Source organism: Phaenicophaeus curvirostris, chromosome 9 (assembly GCF_032191515.1).
Source record: "Phaenicophaeus curvirostris isolate KB17595 chromosome 9, BPBGC_Pcur_1.0, whole genome shotgun sequence".
NCBI classification, from domain to species: domain Eukaryota; kingdom Metazoa; phylum Chordata; class Aves; order Cuculiformes; family Cuculidae; genus Phaenicophaeus; species Phaenicophaeus curvirostris.
The window spans coordinates 28859929-28881380 of NC_091400.1; the positions used below are offsets into that span (position 1 = coordinate 28859929).

Here is a 21452-nt window from a genome sequence, read left to right on the forward strand (position 1 = left end):
GTCTGACAGCTCATATTTATTTTTCTAGCCTATTTTTCACTCTCTTGTTCCTCTTTTATAGTTTTAATCCCTAGAGCATCAATAAAGTAGAGCACGGAATTGGGCCATGAAGTTATACATGACATCAAAGCTCTTGCAGTCTGAGTTCATGGTCAGTGATTTAAAAACAAGCCTAGATTTTTCCTACAGCTTTTGTCATGTTTACTACATGCTACTTTTTACACTTCCAATAAATATCTGTGAATATGTCACATTCCTGGTTAATTTAATTGATGTTTAGTGGCAACGGCTTGTTGCGCTACAATGAAATATCCAGGGTTATTGAAAAGAAAGTCTTTCCAAGTAAATGTTTAAACTTCACACACAAATGCTTTAGGTTCATTTTAATTTGGCCCTGGGGATTGTGCCGATTCCCAGAATGCATTCAAGTAATCTCACTTCAGGTGCCTCGATTGGATTGTCACAGCCTCAGCGGAGACTTGACCGTTCCCATTAAACTGAAGGTGAAAATTTAACTACCTGTAATATTCAAAAAGGCAGATTTATAATACTGAATGTGGGACTTCAGGGCAGAAAGCAGAGATGAAACAAATGGCTGCATGGTTCAGAAAAATACTTCTGCAAAGGACCAACACTTAATGGCTTTATACAGTATACATGTCATGTCTTGATATTTCTGCAGTAACAAAACTGCCAAATAAAACATTATTAGCAGTTACCATTACTTTGACAAATGTACCGTCAGAAAAGTTTTATCTTGTTGAGAGGCCTATTGTGACTTTCCTTTCTGTGTTCTAGGGGTGAAGCACTTCTGAACCAATTTATCAACCCTGACAGCATTCTGACTATACGCTGGAGTTATCTGCATTGCAAAAGCTCTATGGGAATTGAACTCAGAAACTGTTCTTCCTGTTGGAAACCAGACAGCCAAGGAAAGTAGCTATAATCAGTTTGAATTTGCCTCTGGCTCATCTTTTGCTCTGTTTCCTTTTAGACCACTACCTCATTAATAAAAATTTGCTGTATTGCTGAGAGTTCAGGTTTCACAATCTACTGCTTAGTATTTGAGGTTAATCCAATGCTGACTACAGCAAAAGTGAAAAAGCAACCAATAGTAGAGGGAGGGATGAAAAGGCCAGGTCAGGTCTGGTCCCATGCTAAAGAAAAGCAGGGCAGCAGTCACACCATGCCTGCCAGCAGCTGCCAGCAATGAAGAAAACTGTAGATAAGAAGCACAACCAGAACCCCTGTGTTTAAATTTGCAGCATGAAACACAACATCCTCAGCACATGACAAGCAAATAAAGACAAACGGTCCATCCTGTTGCTCAAAATACCTTGCTGAAGATCAGCTTCCTACTGATTTCTGGCTATATAAATGACACAGTCTGACCTGGCTTGAAATGCTACGGCAGCGCTACATCCTGATAACGCTGCATTAGTTCCCAACGTGATTTGGCAGTCAGCTTTTGGTTTAGGCAGTTATATTCTGATTGAGTGGTAACTCGGTAACCACTTTATAGAGAGAATGTTCAAGTGAAGAACAAAATCCTTTTTCAAAAGCCAAAGTGGGCTAAACAAAAGGGAATATAAAACTCAGATTATAATAGAGAAAAATCAACCCATGGTATTTATTTATGGACTTTTCCCCCTTTCACCAGTACAAAATCGTGTCCTGCCGACATTTATATTAAATACAACTCTTGAGGTACTACACCTTAAAGAGTGAAAGAAACATACAGTTCTCCTTCCAGCCAATGCTGTGATCAGTGTGACGAGCTTGATTTAAAGACAGAATCACAGAACCACCCCAAGGTCATTGAGTCCAACCATTCCTATCAAACACTAAACCATGCCCCTCAGCACCTTATCCACCCGTGCCTTAAACATCTTCAGGGAAGGTGACTCAACCACCTCCCTGGGCAGCCTCTGCCAGTGCCCAATGACCCTTTCTGTGAAAAATTTTTTTCTGATGTCCAGCTTGAACCTCCCCTGGCGGAGCTTGAGGCCATTCCCTCTTGACCTGTCCCCTGTCACTTGGGAGAAGAGGCCATCACCCTCCTCTCCACAACCTCCTTTCAGGTAGTTGTAGAGAGCAATGAGGTCCCCCCTCAGCCTCCTCTTCTCCAGGCTAAACAACCCCAGCTCTCTCAGCCGCTCCTCATAAGACCTGCTCTCCAGCCCCTTCACCAGCTTTGTTGCTCTTCCCTGGACTCGCTCCAGAGCCTCAACATCCTTCTTGTGGTGAGGGGCCCAGAACTGAACACAGGATTCGAGGAGTGGTCTCACCAGTGCCGAGTACAGAGGGAGACCTGCCATACTGTGGACACATGGCCTCAGCAGATGGATTTGGGGAAGGATGAGCCTGTACCTCAGGTGAGCAGGTCAAATGACAGTGAATTAAGGGAAGAAGACTCCGAGGAGGGCTAAACCCCACAAGGAAGAACTCAGACTGAGGAGATGAAATTTGGGAAGCAGCCCTCTGAACAAAGCACATGAAGAAGCTGCCCGCTGGAAAGAGCAGTAGCAGAAGCCTTAAGAGGACAAGGATTATGGAAATGTAAGTGAAAAAGATGTGGATGCTAGAGAAAAACATCTGAGTCCTGCAAAAAGCTGGAAAGAAGCTATAACTGGAGGACAGGTTCATACCAATTTCACTTAACCTCTCTAGTACATGATCTCTTAATAAATCAGGACTTCAATACAGGAGTACCTGACTTGCAAGAAGCATGGCTCAATTTTATTTTCTTTTAGGAGATCCAAAGGAAAGATATGTGAGACATAACAGTGCAAGAAATCAGACTGCACTCCCCCAGCATTTCCACCTTCCCCTTTTCTTCTACTACATAAGGACCGAGAAGCTTATATGTCATGTAAATCACCTCAGATAAATGGATGTGGAATTCTTTAAATAAAAAAACCCCACATAAATAAATAAATAAAAATAATATATAAATAAAATATAGATAGATAAGTATAAAATAGCAATTAATCACTTTTCCTAGCTTCCCTTTTCTTTTTCACAGAACTTGAAGAAAGAAAATAAACTAATTAGTAGCAACATTGTATAAAATCATTATTTCAAGCCATGAGAAAAGAATGGATCCAGCCATGATCTGAGACATAGGGATCCTTAAACAAGAAAATTAAAACTTTCACTCACAGGAATGAAAGGCTTCTGAAAAATCTAAAGGAATCTATAGGCATCCTGATGAAATCTTGGTCTTATTGAAGTCCATTGGAGCTCTCCTACCAACTTTGAGGGAGCCTGGATTTCACATCCAATGCTGGTTGGCTTCCAGGAGAACATCAGTAACAAAGATGAATGCAATTTCCATGCTATATTAGAAGCAGCCAGAAAGGCTCCCTATGACACAAAAGTTATTTCACCTTTTTATTTTCAGTGACTTTACACTAAAATAAGTGGTTTCTTATCTTCCTCTCACCACTGGGGCTGCACCATTCAGTTTTAAAAAGCTGAAATGGAGCCTACCTGCATTTCTGCCACAAGAATACCACAGTAAATGCTTCTGGGACTTTGTAATAGGCTTTGACGTTAGGAAAGAAAAAGAATGACTTTGCAGGAAGCAATTGTTGGGTTAAAATAGACATCTTCCCTCTCTGAATTTTAAACATTTTGCACATCTATCCCAGGCACAAAAGATGCTGTGATTCCCATGACAACTGTGGCAAATGCAGCTGTAGGCATCATTTAATTACAGTGATTCAGCCTTCCAAGTCAACATCAATTCCTTGAACTGCTTCAGGGCATACAACACATGTTCAAAAGGGAGCATTCATGTGACCTTAAGAATATGCCCGTTAGAGTATGTTTCCATTTATACTCTGGGAATTTGGAATTCATTAACGCCAATTAAAACTGGACATTGTGTGCTTAATTCTCCATGCACTGCAGTACAGATTTATCCCAGCAGGTTGAAAAGTTTTTTTGATGAATCAGAAAGCTAAGAGAAGGGGAAATGTTCTTATCTGCCTTATTCTCCTGGGCTGTGGCAATAGCACCACTGCAAGAGAAAAATGACCCTTACAGAGCTATATTTTCTATGGATATTACACTGACAAGACAAAATGCAGATGAGCTCTTATATACCAGCATGCAAGCCAGTAACACTGTACCCATTCTGGATACATTGCATGGTAGAAAACCCCACTTGTCCTTAAATATCTGCTATAAATTATCACACCAGAAGTAAAATGTGTTTTCATTTGAGAAGTAACCTCTCTCCTTGTCATTTTCGCTTACAGAAAATGCATGCTGTAAATCTGTAGTTCTCCTCTAGAATACACCAGAAAACTGAAATATTCTCGCTTCTAACAGCACAGCTACTGAAATGTGAAAGAATAAACTAAAATAAATAAAGAGATTTTTTTTTTGAAGACCTGCCCCACAGCTCACTGTGCAAATTGTTGACAGTGACCCATTCCTGTAAAGGACTGGGAAACATGCAATGTATTTCAACCAACATCATTAATTCTTCAATGCAGATCTCATTTATTTCAACTACTATATATATCTGTAATGCATGGAAATTATTAACAAAAAGGGATGCCAAATGCACTGCAGGCATAGGGCTACTTGGAGTTAAGTGAAGGACTGACATAGATCTATTCTGTAATCTTGTGGCTGTTTCCTACTGAAGGAAGGACCAGAATGCAATGTGCTAAATTAATAGGTCATAGGGATATGTTGCTTAAGTTTTTTGTAAAGCAGTCTTTGCGCTGCTGGCAAAACAGACCTAACTCTGTCACAAGCAATTTATTACATCAGTATATCAACTTTATTAAAAAAAAGAAAAAGTCAACGAAGAAGTTGTGTCTTTGTGCAGGACTCAGCTCAAACTGGTTTGGAAACATAAACAGCTTCAGAGTTTAATTAGAAACTGTTTACATCTTGAAGATAATTTCATTTTCTTCAAATTGTAACAGAGGTAATTCCAGATAGTTCTGCTGACTCCACAGTTTAATGTCTCTAAGCTGCCAGACCAAAAAAAGCAAAATGAGGTCTGCACAGCTGAAAACAAGCTGAGAGGGGTCAGGAAATACTGTGCTAACTAATAATAGTTTGATTATCTAATGTTTAACAGCTCTGCAGCCACAAGATGCTGTGAGATGTCTAGAAAGAACAAAAGAGTAATCAGCAAATTAGAGAGTCCTTTTCCACACTGTTTCTGATTTCTGTCCTATTTCTAGCATTATATGTTCCCTTCTTTTAGTTAAGGTTTTTTTTGTTGTTTGGATGGTTTGGGGTTTTTTTGAGGGTGGGGGTGGTTGGTTGTTTTTTTTTTTAACCTTGTGAAGTGTTGGAATAAGTGTTTTTCACTTCAAGTTGATTTGGTTCCAAAGCCAAGATGCTGTTTTCGTGGCATACTTCTGAAGCTAGCATGCTGGAAGAAATCTCTTGAGGATGTATGTTTTCACAGCCCAGTTCTGTAGATTCCAGTTCAGAGTCTGAATAATTAAAATCAAGGAGACCCCATATCCTTCTTCATTGAGTTAACTTTTCAAAAAGATGAACTCTGATTGAAACTAATATTTAATACAGAAAATGATACACATGATTAGTACTTTCCTAACTTGTCCTTAAAAGATTCTAACTATGCCTGATTTATTTAACTATATGTTTGTAATGGAGTTAAATATACTTTTGTACAGTACTTAAAAAAAAACAACAAATGAAAGCAGATAAGAAAATAATAAGTCTCCCCACAAAAGCCTTTGAGAGCCAACTCTACTGAGCAAAACGGTTCTCCAGGAGACATCAGCCACTCATCTATCATGCAAATATGTATTTAAGCATTATAAAATCAGCATTACTGTTACTAGTCTCTTTTTGATGTGCAGTCCTAATTCTCATTAATGCTAATGGCTGATACACAAGGGAAGAACAGACCTTCAGCACCATCAAAGGACATCAGTTGTGTAACGCTTTAATGACAGGGTGCTGTTCCCCTGGACCTGCCCTTCCTGGTTAAAGCAGATGAAGAAGCTGCTGAGCATCTCTTCACCTTGACCCAAATCCTGCTCCTCACCATTACCCCAACTACATTGAGACAACTTTCCACCTGAGCTGCCGGACAGATCACTAAATAAACCTCATTTGTACATATTCCTCTGCCCTCACAAGCCTTGCTTTTAACCTGGATGATCTTCATCATCTGGATTATCAAATAGCCCCACAAAATGCTCTTTCAAGTCATCAGAGGCGGAAGGAAATAGCAGTACAGGAGTAAGCCAGGTTGGGGTTTAGATCCATAAGACATTTTCTCTGCCCAAATCTATATTTCATGGTGTTTGCTGTGGGTGTAATGTGATAACCAGAAATATCTGATGGCTTTTGGATAGAGACCTTGTATACAGGTTCTGTAACTCACATGTCCATGACCTACTGTTTAATTTCACTGGAACAGAGAGAACAAATACCTAATCCCAATTGTGACACCTCAGTGGCTCTGGGGAGCATTTCCAGAAGCTCTTTTAGGCTGTAATAGTTTGGGGAAGAAGGACTATATTGACTGCTGGACTCCTGAAATACTAGTTACATGCAAGTGCTCAAACTTCTACTAGCCCTACCTGTACACTGAGTGTGAACACCGGAGAACTTAAAAGTCTGAGCACTGCAGAATGAATCAGAGCATTTAAACTAAGAAAACCAGGAAACAAACCAAAATAAGACCTTCAATTACATGAAACAAGCAGGAATTGGGGATAGAGGGAAGAGGAGAAAGCAAAGAAATAGCTGTTTTAGATGTCTCTGATAATATACTTGCTACCATATAGGGCTGTCAATAGAGGTTAGCCAGTACAACTGATTTTATTTTTCCAGCAGAAATGAATGCTATAAATGACACAAACTAAAGTGTAATGCACCTCCCCTTAGCCACTGCAGTTAATGCATGAAAGGAAAGCATCAAACATAACTGTTTCTCATTTGTAGGAAAGCTGCCTCTCCCAGATGATATAGCACTACCTTTCAAAACTGTTGGGCATTGGATTGTAACATGCAACAAAAACCAAATGTTTCCTAAACTAACCCTTTGGCTGCCTGGGCCACTCGTATAATGAACCCATGGACCAATTCATCACCAGTGGGGCAAACAGGAATGTCCACATTTATGACCACTGCTGTGCAACTTATAGTCTTGTTTGGTATCACTTTTTAGCCTCTTATAGACATCTGGCACTACTACTCAGGAAAAAATGCTATGTTTCAAGTTAAAGATTTTATTTAGCTTTAATAGTAACAAATGTTCTCGGTGGTCCATGCAGAATGCATAACTGTTCTTAGAAGGAATTAAAATATCATAAGTAGCAATGCTCTTTTTCAGTAATGTCTCAAAGAAGGTCTCCTGATGGTCTTTCCCATCTTTAGTATTTCTCTGTTTCTCCTCAGCTGTACGTAGATCAAGTTAATTAATTTACTTTGGTATTGTCACTCAGCTGATTCTTAACAGATCATGTTTTACTCTTGCTCTCATTCACAAACGTGCAGCTTCCCATTGGCTATCTATTTAACCATAAAGGTTTCAATATTAGTTAAAAAAATACTGATAACAGTGGGTGTTTTCTGGAATTGTTAAAAAAAAAAAAAGTCTTCTCCAAATTTCAGCAGCAAATGAACCACTATTTTTCTGCACACTTTGTACAATTTCTTCTATGTACTTTCTGTGTTCCTAATTGTTCTCCTCCCCCAAATTCTGCCTCCAAATACTCACTAATTAAAGTGAAATTGTGTGCTGAAAGGCAATTACTCACAATTAGCTGTTATTTTCTGCTGAGAGGCATAGTTCCATAAAAATCCTCTAAAATGCTGATCAATAGCTGAGAGGTTCCAGAATTGATCTCAGTTTCATTTCTCCTTTTTCTTCACTTATGATCACTACACAAAACCTAGTCCCCTGGCTGGAGCAGAGCCCCAGGCTACCCTGCAGCACAGGCAAAACAGGCATTTCCAGCAGCATGAAGTCACAGTGTTGCAGTCCCAGCTGCACTTCCCTGTAACATATGCAGTCATATTTATCGGGGTGAATTGAATTTAAAACTTAACTGAACCAGAAAGGTACTATGACTTTAAATTCTATCTGTAAAAATAGAAATGGTAACATTGGATCCAAGATAAGAGCAGGAAAAAAAAAAAGGCAGGCATAGAGGGATTAAATTCATTCTTTGACTTTTCCCAAGAACATCACTCTGAAAGGGACATAACAAAGAGGAGCTGTTGCGCAGAGAAATTATCATAGAGAAGCGGCTTCCCTATTTACTGCATGGCACCAAATATCTTTCTGTCCTTATCACTGTGCCCTGCAACAAAGCAACTCTTAGAACAGAGAAAAAAAACCCAAGTCTACTAGGGGCCTAGATTAAAATAAAAGTTTCTGAAGACATATCTTTTCATTCAAAAGTCTGTCGAACAAATAGCAATTGCCACACCCTCTCTCACACAACAGGTTTTTCACTTCTTAAATATACCACGTGTTTCATGTCTTGAAACAATAGCACATACAGTATTTTTCTTCTCCTAAGGATTTATGATTTTCAATTATTTTGCATTTATTTATCTCTTCTTCATCACGGTCTTTGAAGAGAAGCAATTTACAACCAAGGCAGAAATAAGAGTCAAAGTAGACCTAGCTGAGCTGCTGCCAGGCTGTGTCTGGTGTGCAATAGGATTTAGAAGACTAGGCACAAAGTGATGGTGCTTGATTCTGGAGTTTAAGGGTACCTGAAGGCATGCCCTTGTGTGTGTCAAAGCCCCCCATGATTTATAGCTGTAATGACAGCTTTCAGCCTGTGGTTAAAGCATGCACCCTTCCAGGTCAGTATGAGGCATTTCACCTCATAATACAAGGATAGCAAAAGAAATGGGGTGTGGACCTGGAGAAAAACTTCTATCACTGCCATAGCCAGATACAAAGGAGACTGGAGGAGAGACGTCAATGCAGCCCTTTTTCCATCATCCTCTTTTCTATCGGCATGGTGAAACCCTGCTTCTGTCTATGGAGGTGCAAAGAGAGAAGAAACAAATATCTCTATCCTAGGAGCCTGTCTGGCATTTCAATTAGCTGTGGCTGGGATGATTCAGCAACAACAAATGATCCTGGTAAAAGAAACAGCTCTGCAAGACAACAAGGAAGAAGCTTTCATAATAGCAAGTCATGGGACTCTGCAAAGCATTGGAGACTACAGTAGGATCAGCATCTGAAGGAGCTTGGTAAAACCTGGTCTTTTATGAACACTGAAACTGAGGGGGTGTGTAGGTGTGACAGGGAATGGAACAGCGTCAAGAAGTACTTTCTGTAAGAAGAAAGGAAGAACATGTTTATGGTACACCCAGCTTCCCTGATGACAAGTTGGTTGTCCAAGCAGAAGACCACACTTTTGGCAAGAACAGAGACATGTGGGTGAGAAGGAGTATAAACCCTTGGACTCACAGGAGGGGAGAAGGTTAACTGTGAAAGTTTTGCTCCCCTTAAGTCTGGCAAGAAAGTTCAAGCATATATGAATTCTTATGCTTTCAACTGCTTTGGGGGAGCTCATACAATCTCAACCACCCTGGAAATATCTGTGCTCAACTTGTATAAAGGAGCACATGCATTTCCAAATTTATTAAATAAACAAGCACTCCTAGCTGGCATAATTTTGCTCTGCAGCTTCTGCTAAATTCTGCTTTCAGTTGCAGTGGTATAAATCTACACTGATGCGTTGGGTTTCATCAGAACTCCTCAGTATTTATCTAGCTGTCAGGAAGAGTATTTTCATTCCCAAGAGTGGAAACTTTAGTGTGATACTTGGAAAAGAAAGGGAATACAGAAATGGCCATGCTGACTCAGCTAAGTCCCTTAGTTTTTAGATACTGCGTACTCAGTAAAAAGATTTACAAATCTCCTTTAGAGTCCTTATATCCCTCCTTTTCACACGGAAAAATCTATGGTTAAAAGAACTGAAGGAATATCATTAAAACATATGCATTAAAAAAGGGAACAATTTGTTAGTATTAAATATTTCCTTGTTGACACTATTTTTATAGCAAAACCACAGATTTCTACAGTGGTATTGATATAGTTCCCATAGCAGATATATGAATCTCTAAAAGACCTGGAGTGCCACAAACTTTTGGTTTTATATAGAATCACAGAATCATTTAGGTTGGAAATGACTTTTAAAATCATTGAGCTAACCATTAACTATACTCTGATCCCATGTTATACCAAATATATTTTGCAAAAGCAGTGGGTCTTTAAGCCATTTGCAGCTCACACACAAATAATACACATCTTACTGATATCTTTTAAGAGTAAAAGCTATAGGAAGCACATTAAAAGATAGATCCAACAGAATTTAAATTCCACACTGATCCCTGGAGATTTTTTTCCACCAAGAAGTAATTTCTAATACTTCTTCAAAGACAGAAACATAAGAACTGAAAGAAACAGCAGTAATTAATTAAATCACTTTTAGTTAAAAAGCTTTATAACATTCCCTTTTGCTGCACAACCACACGAATGACTCCTCAGTTAAGTTTACAGAGGCATTCCTGTTATAACCTAGATATATCCTATTCTTTTTAGATATCAGATAAGGGTTCTCAGGGGCTTGTACTTTTTACACTAGCTTCAGCCCAAAGACATTTTTTTCCTTGCATTTATTAAATTTCCTTTAAATCATCAGAAATTAGAAAACCACAGAGTGAGTGCCAATGAGTATACTGAGAGAGCAGGCTCTCACTCAAAATGTATGTGGCTTTTCTAGGATGCTCCTTGGTTTGATGTTTTTGCTGTTCTAAGAATATATTTCAGGTAGGAAATATTCATTTAGCCTTCCCCTAACAGACACATACTTTCAGAGCTGAAAACTCTTTGGTGTTCCTTGAATAAAGTTAGTCAGAGGAATATGACTGTTGACCAGATGATGAGGGAATATTAAATGTTAATTTTAAATTGGTAAAATGTAGTTTGGCTTAAGGCCTGGAATAATTATTACAGATTGACAGCACAGTTTGAAGGTAAAGCCTAAGGCTATAAACTTGATGTTAAAATTTTCATTTATAAATCAATAATCACTGCAAATAAAACAGCCTACTCAGTTCTGCGAATGCCACGACACTTCCTCAGGCGCAAGTTGTATGTAAAGTTTGGTAAAAATTGCAAGAGAGCATTTAAAAGTTGAAGTGTCCCTGATGGTCCCTTCCCCAAAGTGCCAAACTTGTGGGGCGCTGAAGTTGGGCTGAAGGAAGCGCAGCTTTTAAACTGTAAGGTACTACAGAAAGCCCAGGATAAAGTGAGCTGTGCTGCTTGTACTCATATCTGAGGAATACACGGTGTTGGTATAACCTTGATCTGTCCATGCTCTCAGCCAACCCAGAGCCAAGTGTCTGGAGCAGCACATCCAGCACAGGGGGTAGCTTCAGATACACCCAGGGGAGGCTGGTACAGAAGGCAGAATCAGGGAAGCACTATGTAATCTCAGGTTAGAGACACCTTCCCAGAATGAGTTCAGAAAGTGTCTAGAAATTTCTGTCCTGAGAGAATTTCCTGCATATATTTCCAAAAGTGGAATAACTGAACGGTCAACCAGTAATTCAGCTAGGATAACTAAAGCTTGCATGCAACTTTCAGGAGCACCAAAGCCCAGAACTCAGACCTGTGTGCCCACTGCCTGCCAGCTATAGCATCACCTCACCTCAGAGCCCTGTTTCCAATTTCAGTTTGTTTTCACAGTGCGTATAAGAGCCCTGATGTGCTGCAGAATGCAGTTCCATACAAATATTTACTACCTATTGTTTTAGAAAAGCTAAGCTATTTTTCTTTCCCAAACTGTAGAAATCACTCTTGTTCTCCTCTATACACTCAAGTCTCTTTTGTTTGTCTCTTAACTTGCTGTGCTTGGCCTCTCACCAGAATCCTTTTCTCTGCCTTGAAGGACGGTGACAGCACGTCTTTGAAGAAATGCCAAGGCTGCTGTTAGGCTGACCAGCAGGGAGCAATCCTGCCCAACACTCCCTAGCCTCTCCCAGATTGCTCTCCTTTCCCAGAAACATGCGGCTTCAGAGAAAGCAGAGGCTGAGCTGATCACAATTCCCAGAAGAGACTTTTAAGAAGCAGATGAAATTTAAGCAAACACAGAGAATGCTGGAGCTGGGAAAGACATCAGAAGATCATCTAGATCATCCCCCTGTCCCAAGGCAAATCCAGCTGTACCTACGAGACACTGCTGACAGATATTTGTCTGGCTGGTTTTTACCAGCTTCCAGTCACAGCCACTAAGATTTCTGCAGGCAGTCCAGTCCACCACATCACTTACCATCAGAAAGCTTTGGTAAATCTACTCTCTTACTCCAATTTAATCCTGTCAGTCCTTGTCTGAATATGGAGAACTCATTTATTGCATTATTTAGTTTCTAACAGTACTTTATAATACAGGGAAGCAAGCTCTAACTAGTTATCCTGGTCATGATGTCTATACTTTTTGTGTCTACAAAAACACTGGTCTTCTTTGTTGACATAGTGCCTTTATCATCAGCACCATCCAGCACTGACTCAGAGAGATGACCATGGGTTCACTGGCTGTATTTCCCATATATCTTTACTTGGAAGATCTCACTGACCAGTCCTAACCCCACTGACCTTACAGATTTAATTTGCTTACATGCTTGCTGCATACTTATAACAAGGGGTGAAATGCAAAACTGTGCAAAACTATAAACCTTCTCTGCACAAGACAAAGGCTTTACAGAAAGTCTCACAACATGCATTCTGCATTGCTTTATTTATTACACATTCATCTTAGTCTTGGCCTTGGGACGCTGCTCATTTTCTATTATGACTATGATATTAGGTTGGTAGGATGAGAGGTGAAATTTTGATTCAACACTTGCAATTCAGTTTGTTTTGTTTTGTTTTGTTTTTTAAATTAACCAGTTGCTTATGGCAATTTTGTCTTTCACACTTGTAACAGGGAAATAGAATGATACAATGGTACATGTTGTGCTCTGATAACAAGTTTAATTGTTTCAGCTTGAGGGGGATAACTGTGAGAAGATTTGACAGGTGTTGAAAAGGTTTGTCATTTTTTCTCCTTGAACACTCTTGAGACAAAAAACCAAAACAAAACTACAAGTTTCCCACTTTAACTGTAAGTTACCAGTGCTTACCCCATCCTTGCACTTACCCAGTAGAGGGATTCATGATGCAACCTCCCTTATCAGTAGATGCTTTGCAGTTACAGCCCCTCTCCAATGTATCATGATTCATTCCAAAATTGTGGCCCAGTTCGTGAGCCAGGGTGACTGCTGCACCTAGAGGGTTTTCTGAGTGATCCTTAAAAAAAGCAACAGAATTAGTCAGATCAACATTTAAAACTGACTGAAAATACAAATTGCCCATCTAAGGCCCTATTGCCTATTATTTAAAATGTTTTATAAACCTACCCTAACTGTTGTTAAAGGAACACAATTTTAAATTCATCCCCATATACCAAATGCAGACTGGAAATTTCAGGGCAGTCTATCTGTTCCAGCCATGCAGTTTCCCCAGCACTTTAGATACTTGAGTCCATTTGGCAGCTTTGAACATCTGAACATGTCTTTATCTAGGGCTTAAAATTCCCCTGCTCAGTAAATGCCCCAGACGCTGAAGACACAGCAGTGGCAGAAAACAGTCACTCAGACACAGGGTGTTGGAAGCATAATCATTTATGGATGAGGGTGCGATGAGGGAAAAGTATGAATCATAGAATGGTTTGGGTTGGAAGGGACTTTAAAGTTCATCCAGTTCCAACTCCCTTGCCACAGGCAGGGACACCCCTCATGAGACAGGTTGCTCAAAGCCCCGTCCACCCTGAACACTTCCAGGGACGGGGGCATCCACAGCTCTTCTGGGCAGCCCGTTCCAGTGCCTCACCACCCGCAAGGTGAAGAATTTCTTCCTTACATCTGATCTAAACCTCCTTCAGTTTAAAGCCATTACCCCTTGTCCTGTCACTACGTGCCCTTGTAAAAAATCCGTCTCCAGCTTTCCTTTAGGCTGGAAAACTGTTCCCCAGAGTCCTCACTTCTTCAGGATGAACAACTCCAACTCTCTCTCGGCCTGCCTTCATAGGAAAGGTGCTCTTCATCGAAGAGACTATGGGTGGGGTCTCATGAGAGCAGCGTAGAGGGGGAGAATTGCCTCCCTTGACCTGTCGGTCACACATCTTGTGATGCAGCCCAGAATACGGTTGGCTTTCTGGGCTGCAAGTGCATATTGTCTCCTCATATCATGAAGATCCTTCATGTCAGGAGGTAAATTAGAAATAGAATCATAGAATCACAGAATAGTGTGGGTTGGAAAGGACCTTAAATACCATCTAGTTCCAACCCCACTGCAATGGGCACAGACACATCCCTGCAGCAAAAGATTTCTCTTGGTCTATTTAATATTCTTCAGGCTGTTTCTTTAATATCAGGAAGTCCAAGATTTCACAAGCCTTGTAAGAATAAACAAGTACCTTTGAAAATCTCCTTTTTAAAATGAAAGGAAAAGGCAAGTCAAAATATTCGTTGGCCTCTTGTTAAAATCTATGAATATTCTAAATGTTGCAAGTGTCCAAATCGAAATATTAATGTTAATCCTTGTTGAAATGCTGATTTTGGGGCAATAATCTCTAGGAAATTCACTGTATGATCTGATTAGAAGCTACTGATCACACTGATGCGTAGGCTTACCCACATGTTAGAGACCATTTCTCATCATTCATTTTCCTTGAGGGAAAAAAATTTTAGTGTATTCATATGAAAGCTTTTCCTAAAGCCATAAACATGTAATATAAATGCATGATCCACTATTTATCAGAAAATAATTGGAATCACCATGTACAGCTGTCTGCTCTAAAAGCATATATATATTCAGTTTAAGTAATTCCTTTAGTATCTTCTAAGCCAATCTTCTCACGTCAAAAGAGGTGAAAGGTAAAACTGTATAAAATATTATCTATATATTAAGAAAACTGCTAATACATTATTTGGAGCAGATTTAAGAGTTTCTTCTTTGATATGCCTGTGCAAATATTTTCAAACAGAAAGCAAAATAAAAAAGAGAACACAGTAATTTTGAAAACAAGAAGCTATTCCTTCTGCAACTGGAATAAACTCAGAAGAATTAAAAATCTTGTGACTAACTTAACAGTCAGTTTGTGTGCAGTTATGTTACAAGATGCTTATTTGCTGAAAGAAGCTGTACAATCTGTCCTGGTAAAAGAAGCAACAAAGTAAGCCTATGCAGCAAAATAATCTGCAAGAAGAAGAAAATCTGTACCCCTGCACAATGGCTGCATATGGAGATACCTTACCTAGATACCAGTCACATACAGGATGATTTATATTTGTGCTCATAGTAAGTTTATGAAACAGAGAATTCAATGTAATCGAGCCTAATGTCATGAAAAGTGGAAAACAAGTGGAAAACAATCTAAGACCTAAGATTAAGAAAATAATGAAATAATTCCATATAGCTGACCAGCAACACATTGGTATGATGTCTTGAAATTAGGGCCACATGGACCAGACAGAAACTCTGCTAAGCTTTGAGCTACATAGGCAGACAACAACTGAACTCAGTTTTTCTTTATTTTGCTAGTATCTCTTCTTCCTACTGAACAGAGCTTACATTTATCTGAACTCCTCTAAAGTGGTAATTAAAAATAAAAACGAGAATTCACACAGTCCACTCCAGAACTAGAGCAATAAATGGTCTGAAATGTAATTTGGGTCTTGAATAGGCAAACAAATATTGCAGCTCATGCAGTTTTCATTACTTGCTCAGATCCACTTGGAATGCAATTTTATTAGTTTCTAGAGAAGGTTTTTAAAACAAGGAATGTGATGTCTCGGCAAAAGAGGTTACTTGAAGACAGCATAAATTAAGATTATCAAAACAAACAATGACATGTCCTATTTGATACTGAGACCATTTAAGTATCACAAGGAGTTAAGAAATGAATAGCAATGTGACTTTGATTTATTCCATTGGGGTCTTTTAAAGTTAACTTGAGCAGTAAAAGTAATTACCAAACTGTTTCACAATCACTGAATAAGCAACTGTCTACTGTTAAGACATTGTAAACTTGCACAAAACACACAGCTGCTTTCAGCTGAACTCTGCTTCATTTCACTGAGTTTCAGAACATATTATAATATAAAATACTGTCACATTCAGCTAGAAAATGCCCCAGTCCTGGTACTTCCCATGCAGTTTCATGCAGTTGTAGGAATAAGTTTCTTAAAACACACTTTTACTTCATTTAAGCAATTCACTGAAATGAAAGTAAGTGCATCAGTTCCACACTTGTCTTTTAGCTTAACTTCCAACTCAAGTCCATAGAAATTTGATGAGTAAGTATATTACATTATGGCAACACTGCAGTATTTTACTTTTCAAACTGTGAACTTAGTGGGCAATCTTTTGAAACAGAGTGAAGACTGAATCATGCATCAATGATTTGCTTTAATGTCAACTCTTGTTTGGTATTCTACAACACACCAAACCATCAGAGTAAAGTAAAATTATAATGATCGTGATACATCAAACCTTCCCAAACTCAGATGCCTTCTCTCTGCACTCTGAGTTTCTCTTAAAGTTAGTAGAAGACGAGATATCACCTACCACTGAAAGAATTCAGCCCCACATAAAAGCAGAGAGGGGCAGGCTCTCTGGGAGGCATAAGGGAGGACTTTAGATAATATGGTAAATCTAAGTAACTGCAAAAACAGTCAGGAAAATCAGATCACACAAGGATGACTTCAGTATTTGTATTCAAATGTTATTTGTCATATAATCTATCCCTTGTCCCTTCTGTCAGTTCAGTTTTGAGAATGTGGGAGCTTTTTGATATTGGGTGTTTGGGATGGGTAAGAGATTGGCTGAATTATAAGGATGGCCAAATGTTCAGCTGCCCAGTGTTGAGATGTTTGAGCAATGTAGCCTCCCAAGTTAACAGCTATTCACTCTTTCACTTGCACATCTTCCAAATTTAGAGCCTTCTTCTTGTGTATGTACAGGTATATATGAAAACTTTTTTGTATAGACTTGAATCAGCCTTTATTGACTCAAGGGGAAGGTTGGGCAGCTGCCCCATTTGGGTTTTGTGGGTGAGTGCTTGCTTGTTTTGGATTTGGCTCCTTTTTGAGGAAGACATTTCTAGTCATGCTGTGCGAGCCTCAAGTTAATTTGCACCTCAAAACTTTCAATTTACTGAGGTGGAAGTCTCTGGGAAACATCACACTCCCCTGCACAACTGAAGCTGCAGGCTGACCCACAATTCATACACAGTCACTGGGTTTCTCTTGGACACATATATCAATCTCTCCTCTATCAGAGCCCAGAGAGCACTTAAAGAAATGCTGATTCTTGTTTTCTTGTTATTGGAATGAAATATTTTCTGTTATTTCTGTTTAAAATGACGTTTTCCAGAGCGAAGACGACCGACTTTGCTGTAAAATACACTATAGCATAATTTAAAGCTTATGCTAAAAATTAAAAGGATGAAAAAGCCATCATTAATGGCACCTCTGACTTCAGATAAAGCCAAAGCAGTGACTACTGGCCTGAGGATGAAGTGGATAAAATGGGGCTCTCTGCCCCATATCTGCCTTTGCCAAGATTTGGAAGTACACTGGGAGATTCATACAGCTTTTTCTTCCTCTTTTCCTCCTTTTCCTTTTGTATCTATCTCCCAAGAAGACAGTAAAAAGCTGTAACAAACACCAGTAAGAGACTCAGCTTCTAAAGCTACCTTTGTGTTTTCTACAATTTTGACATGACTTTCTCCAAATTACGTGATTTGATTATTGTTTCCAACTCCCCTACATCTCAGCTTCCCTGCACACCTCATAAATCCTCACAGTCTGGACTGTCTATACGTCATCTTCCATGAATGCATATATCACCTCAGCTTGGCTTCTTGCCTCCTTGTCCAAGAGACCACAAAGCAGCCCTGCATTATAGACCAACCTCAGCTTCGACACTAGTTAAGAAGGAAGGAAACACAGGAGCTTCAAGGGACTGTATGTCTGGGATTATCCTGCTACGTGGACTGTTTTGACACAAAAGCCTTAATGTCCTGGGCTCCAGGTTAGCCCCAAGAAGTTCTGAAGAACTGAGGGCACTGAGACTATGAAAATTCTGAGCTTTGTGCATTCTTGCATTCCCACCTCATTTACACAGCGAACTGTAGCTGAGGTGTCCAGCAGAGCTGGAGAGAACCATCACATCACCTGAGATGCTGGAAGTCTTGATAAAGCTGTAGAAAACACAAAAGTTTTCAGCACCATGCAGGCTGAACTCAGAGACTAAGAGGTTATTAGGGTTCCTTGGATTTCTGCTCTAGAGCTGAGTTCTGAAGTCAGTAGCTGAGCCTGTTAGTGGCCTGAAAGCTCTGGGAGTCTACATCTAATTTTATTTAAAGTACTATTGCAAAGAATAGTTAATGTAAAACTTCTTTCCATCCCTTAGCACAAAACACTGTTCAAAATTTAAAAAAAAATCTAGAAATAGGCTAAATTCATCATGCCTAGCATCTAACAACAATATTACCAGTAATGCTCTTTGAAAGAGGCTTGAGAAGAATAAATGTTGCCATTGTTTGTTCTTGTCTGGCAATGCAATAAACCCACTGTGTTGCAAAGATGGCAAATAAGGTCTTACACAGGAAACTCTGTAAATACAGAATAAAATCAATATAATAAAAGATTCAGGATAGAGTGTTGTTGCCTGTAACACTACTATACCCAAGAGCCTAACAATACATCTTCTGGTTCTCATCCTTTATGGCACCTCAACACCTGTTTAAATGATAATTAGAAGTTGAAGATTCTTGCAAAGAGGCCATGTTATATTTTAATGCAATATTTTGATTTTTTTTCCCACTACAGAAACCATCATTTACAAGCAACATGCATGCAGATACAGATAATATTGAGACTGAAAATGAAACAGAAGGGGCTGATGTTCTGGTACAGAATAAAGACCTACAAAACTTGAGATGGTGTTGTATCTGTTGGGCCAGTTTCAAGTCCTGTGCTTCTACCACTTACCATGACAACCCCTCCAGACTGCTCTGCAGTGCACATGCTCATTATGGGCGCCATGCCAATGGTAGTCCCTTGGAAGTACACCCCGCTGCAGGAGGGAGGGAAAGGAGAAGAATCACATAATCACCATTCACTGCCAAGTTACCACCCTATTATTTTCAGTCTGGCATTTCTGCCAATCTCAAGCAAAGATCCCATTTCAAATGTGTCAGCTCCAGACATTTGCAGGTTTAAAACAATGAAAAGCACAGATTAGTCATGCCGACTTGCCAAACTGACAATGACAGCATGCCTGCTACGAGAAATATCCATTTGATCACCATCCTTTGGGTTTACTGCTGTAACAGGATACTTCTTTCCTTTCCTTATTCCCTAACTGAAGTTAGGAATAGAAATGTTAACATAAAAATAATGTCTCTAGCTCAAAGAAGGGTTATATTGATGCAGTGGAAGTTTATATGCTACTCATTAGAATACTCAGCCTAGAATGTAATCTTTCCAAACAAAGTATTATTATACACAGAGGGAAATAAAATATCTCCTGAGGGACAGTTTGGAAGGGCCCACTCTATTCTTACACAGCTAAGGAAAGACTATTTATTTAATGAGTAAAGAGCTCCTTTTAATTACTAAGACATCAGGTATATTTATCTGTATAGTACAGAGAATGGTTCATAGATTAAAATGATACCCGGTTCAAGAACGATGTGTTTTGCGTATGTTTTTTTTTAAAGAGTGCTTCTGCTTTGAGCATGTTTACTCAATTACTTTAATCCAGAAAACAGCAGCAGGGTAAAAGATGTGTATGATTTAATTTTTGAGTCACAAATGCAAAGGAATTGCCCAATTTAAGCTGCATTTTAAAGTTTAATGACATCTTTCTACTAACAAACAGGCTTCACATAGTGACCCCTTAGCTCTGCTTTTGGGGTGAGGGTAGGACTGCCTTTTTCAGTAAAAATTTAGACTGAGACCAGCTGAAACTGCTTGTAAATTCATACCCTAGGTATTTACCAGCTTATTACACACCCACACTTGTACATGAGTTGTATTCAGGAAAGGCCTGAAAGTAATGCAACTATTGCAGAGTTGTGGAAGGAAATTAATCTGAAGCATCTGAGGAAGGACACTGCAAAACGTCTGCATATTTGATGTTTACAGAGGGGAAAGACAAACTCTCAGGAGCACAGATGTTCCTCCCAACAGCTTAGCAAATGGGGAAGAATTCGGTACAGCTATTCTTAAATCACTGAAATCCCAGCCAACATTAAATATAGTGTTAAGTCTACCTTATCAGCTGTGCATTGTCGTGGGGTTTACGAGGTAGTAATTTTAGCTTTCTCCAGTCCAGAAACTCATGGAGGCTAGTGAAAGGGTCTTGGGAAATAGAGCACTTATCCATGTCATTCCATACTTCCACTCCGACCAGGGCTACTCGAATATTTAGTGGTCTATAGAACTAAAATATAAATAAACAAAAAATATAAAACCAGAAACTTATCTCTCAAACCCATTTTAGACCACATTGGACTAGAATATTTCAACAGAAGCATAATGTGCATACGAACCTTTCTTATAGAGGGTTAAATTGTCTCCTCTCCAGGGCAAAAGTGAACACTTGATAGGACTGACACAGACAAAATATTTCCATAACTTACAGAAAACAGTTCTGACCTGGCTAATCAAACATAAGGCATTCAAAGACGTCCAGAGATATGCTGCTTCTCTACGTCTCACCCAAGTTTGGTATCTTCCTTCAAGATGAAATGCTGCAACTACCTTCACATGTCCTTCACTTCTGAAAAAAACTTGTTGCTATGGCAGATGACTCTCTTCAAGGCTGCCCTCCGTCACTAGCACAAATGCAATTCAAGAGGCAGCTGTGCTGTACTACAGTTGTGGTGGAAAATAGCAGCTGAAAATTAGCTAGATTCATCGAGCGCTGCCCATAGCAGATAAACCCGAGTGATTTTAGCAGTGTGGGCTATGTACTCTATTATCCCATTAGTAAATGCCACAGTTGCTACAAGAGGGTAGCTGAAGCAGTGTTAGCAATGGAGCTGAGATAAGAATTCTAATGTGAGACTAATGTGAAGAAGGATTCAAGAATCAATCAAGTCCAGATTTGGCTGACAGTATCAGAAAAGCATATACTAGATCTTTGTCTTGTTTATATGCATTACAGTAATTCAGATACTATTGGCATTTGCTGAGGATAAAATTAAGCATGAAACATAACTATATTATAACATGCAAGATTAATTTTGAGCAGTTAACATATAAACACCTGTCCTCCAGTAATATGTCAGTGAGAAAATTATGCAAGAGGTGGAGGTGTCTTCAGCAGCTTGTTTTTAATCAAGAATGCTTCT

At 39.3% G+C, this 21452-nt stretch overlaps 1 protein-coding gene across 1 annotated transcript in view; it reads right to left on the reverse strand.

Annotated features, from left to right (window-relative positions):
- ADAM12 (ADAM metallopeptidase domain 12) overlaps window positions 1-21452 on the reverse strand; it is a 183633-nt gene that overhangs the window by 39540 nt on the left and 122641 nt on the right. Inside the window, exons 9-11 of the mRNA XM_069864168.1 lie at window positions 20370-20539; window positions 19084-19168; window positions 13185-13333 (exon numbers count right to left, since the gene is read on the reverse strand). Coding sequence (XP_069720269.1) covers window positions 13185-13333; window positions 19084-19168; window positions 20370-20539 — 404 coding nt within the window. The remainder of the gene's footprint in view (window positions 1-13184; window positions 13334-19083; window positions 19169-20369; window positions 20540-21452) is intronic.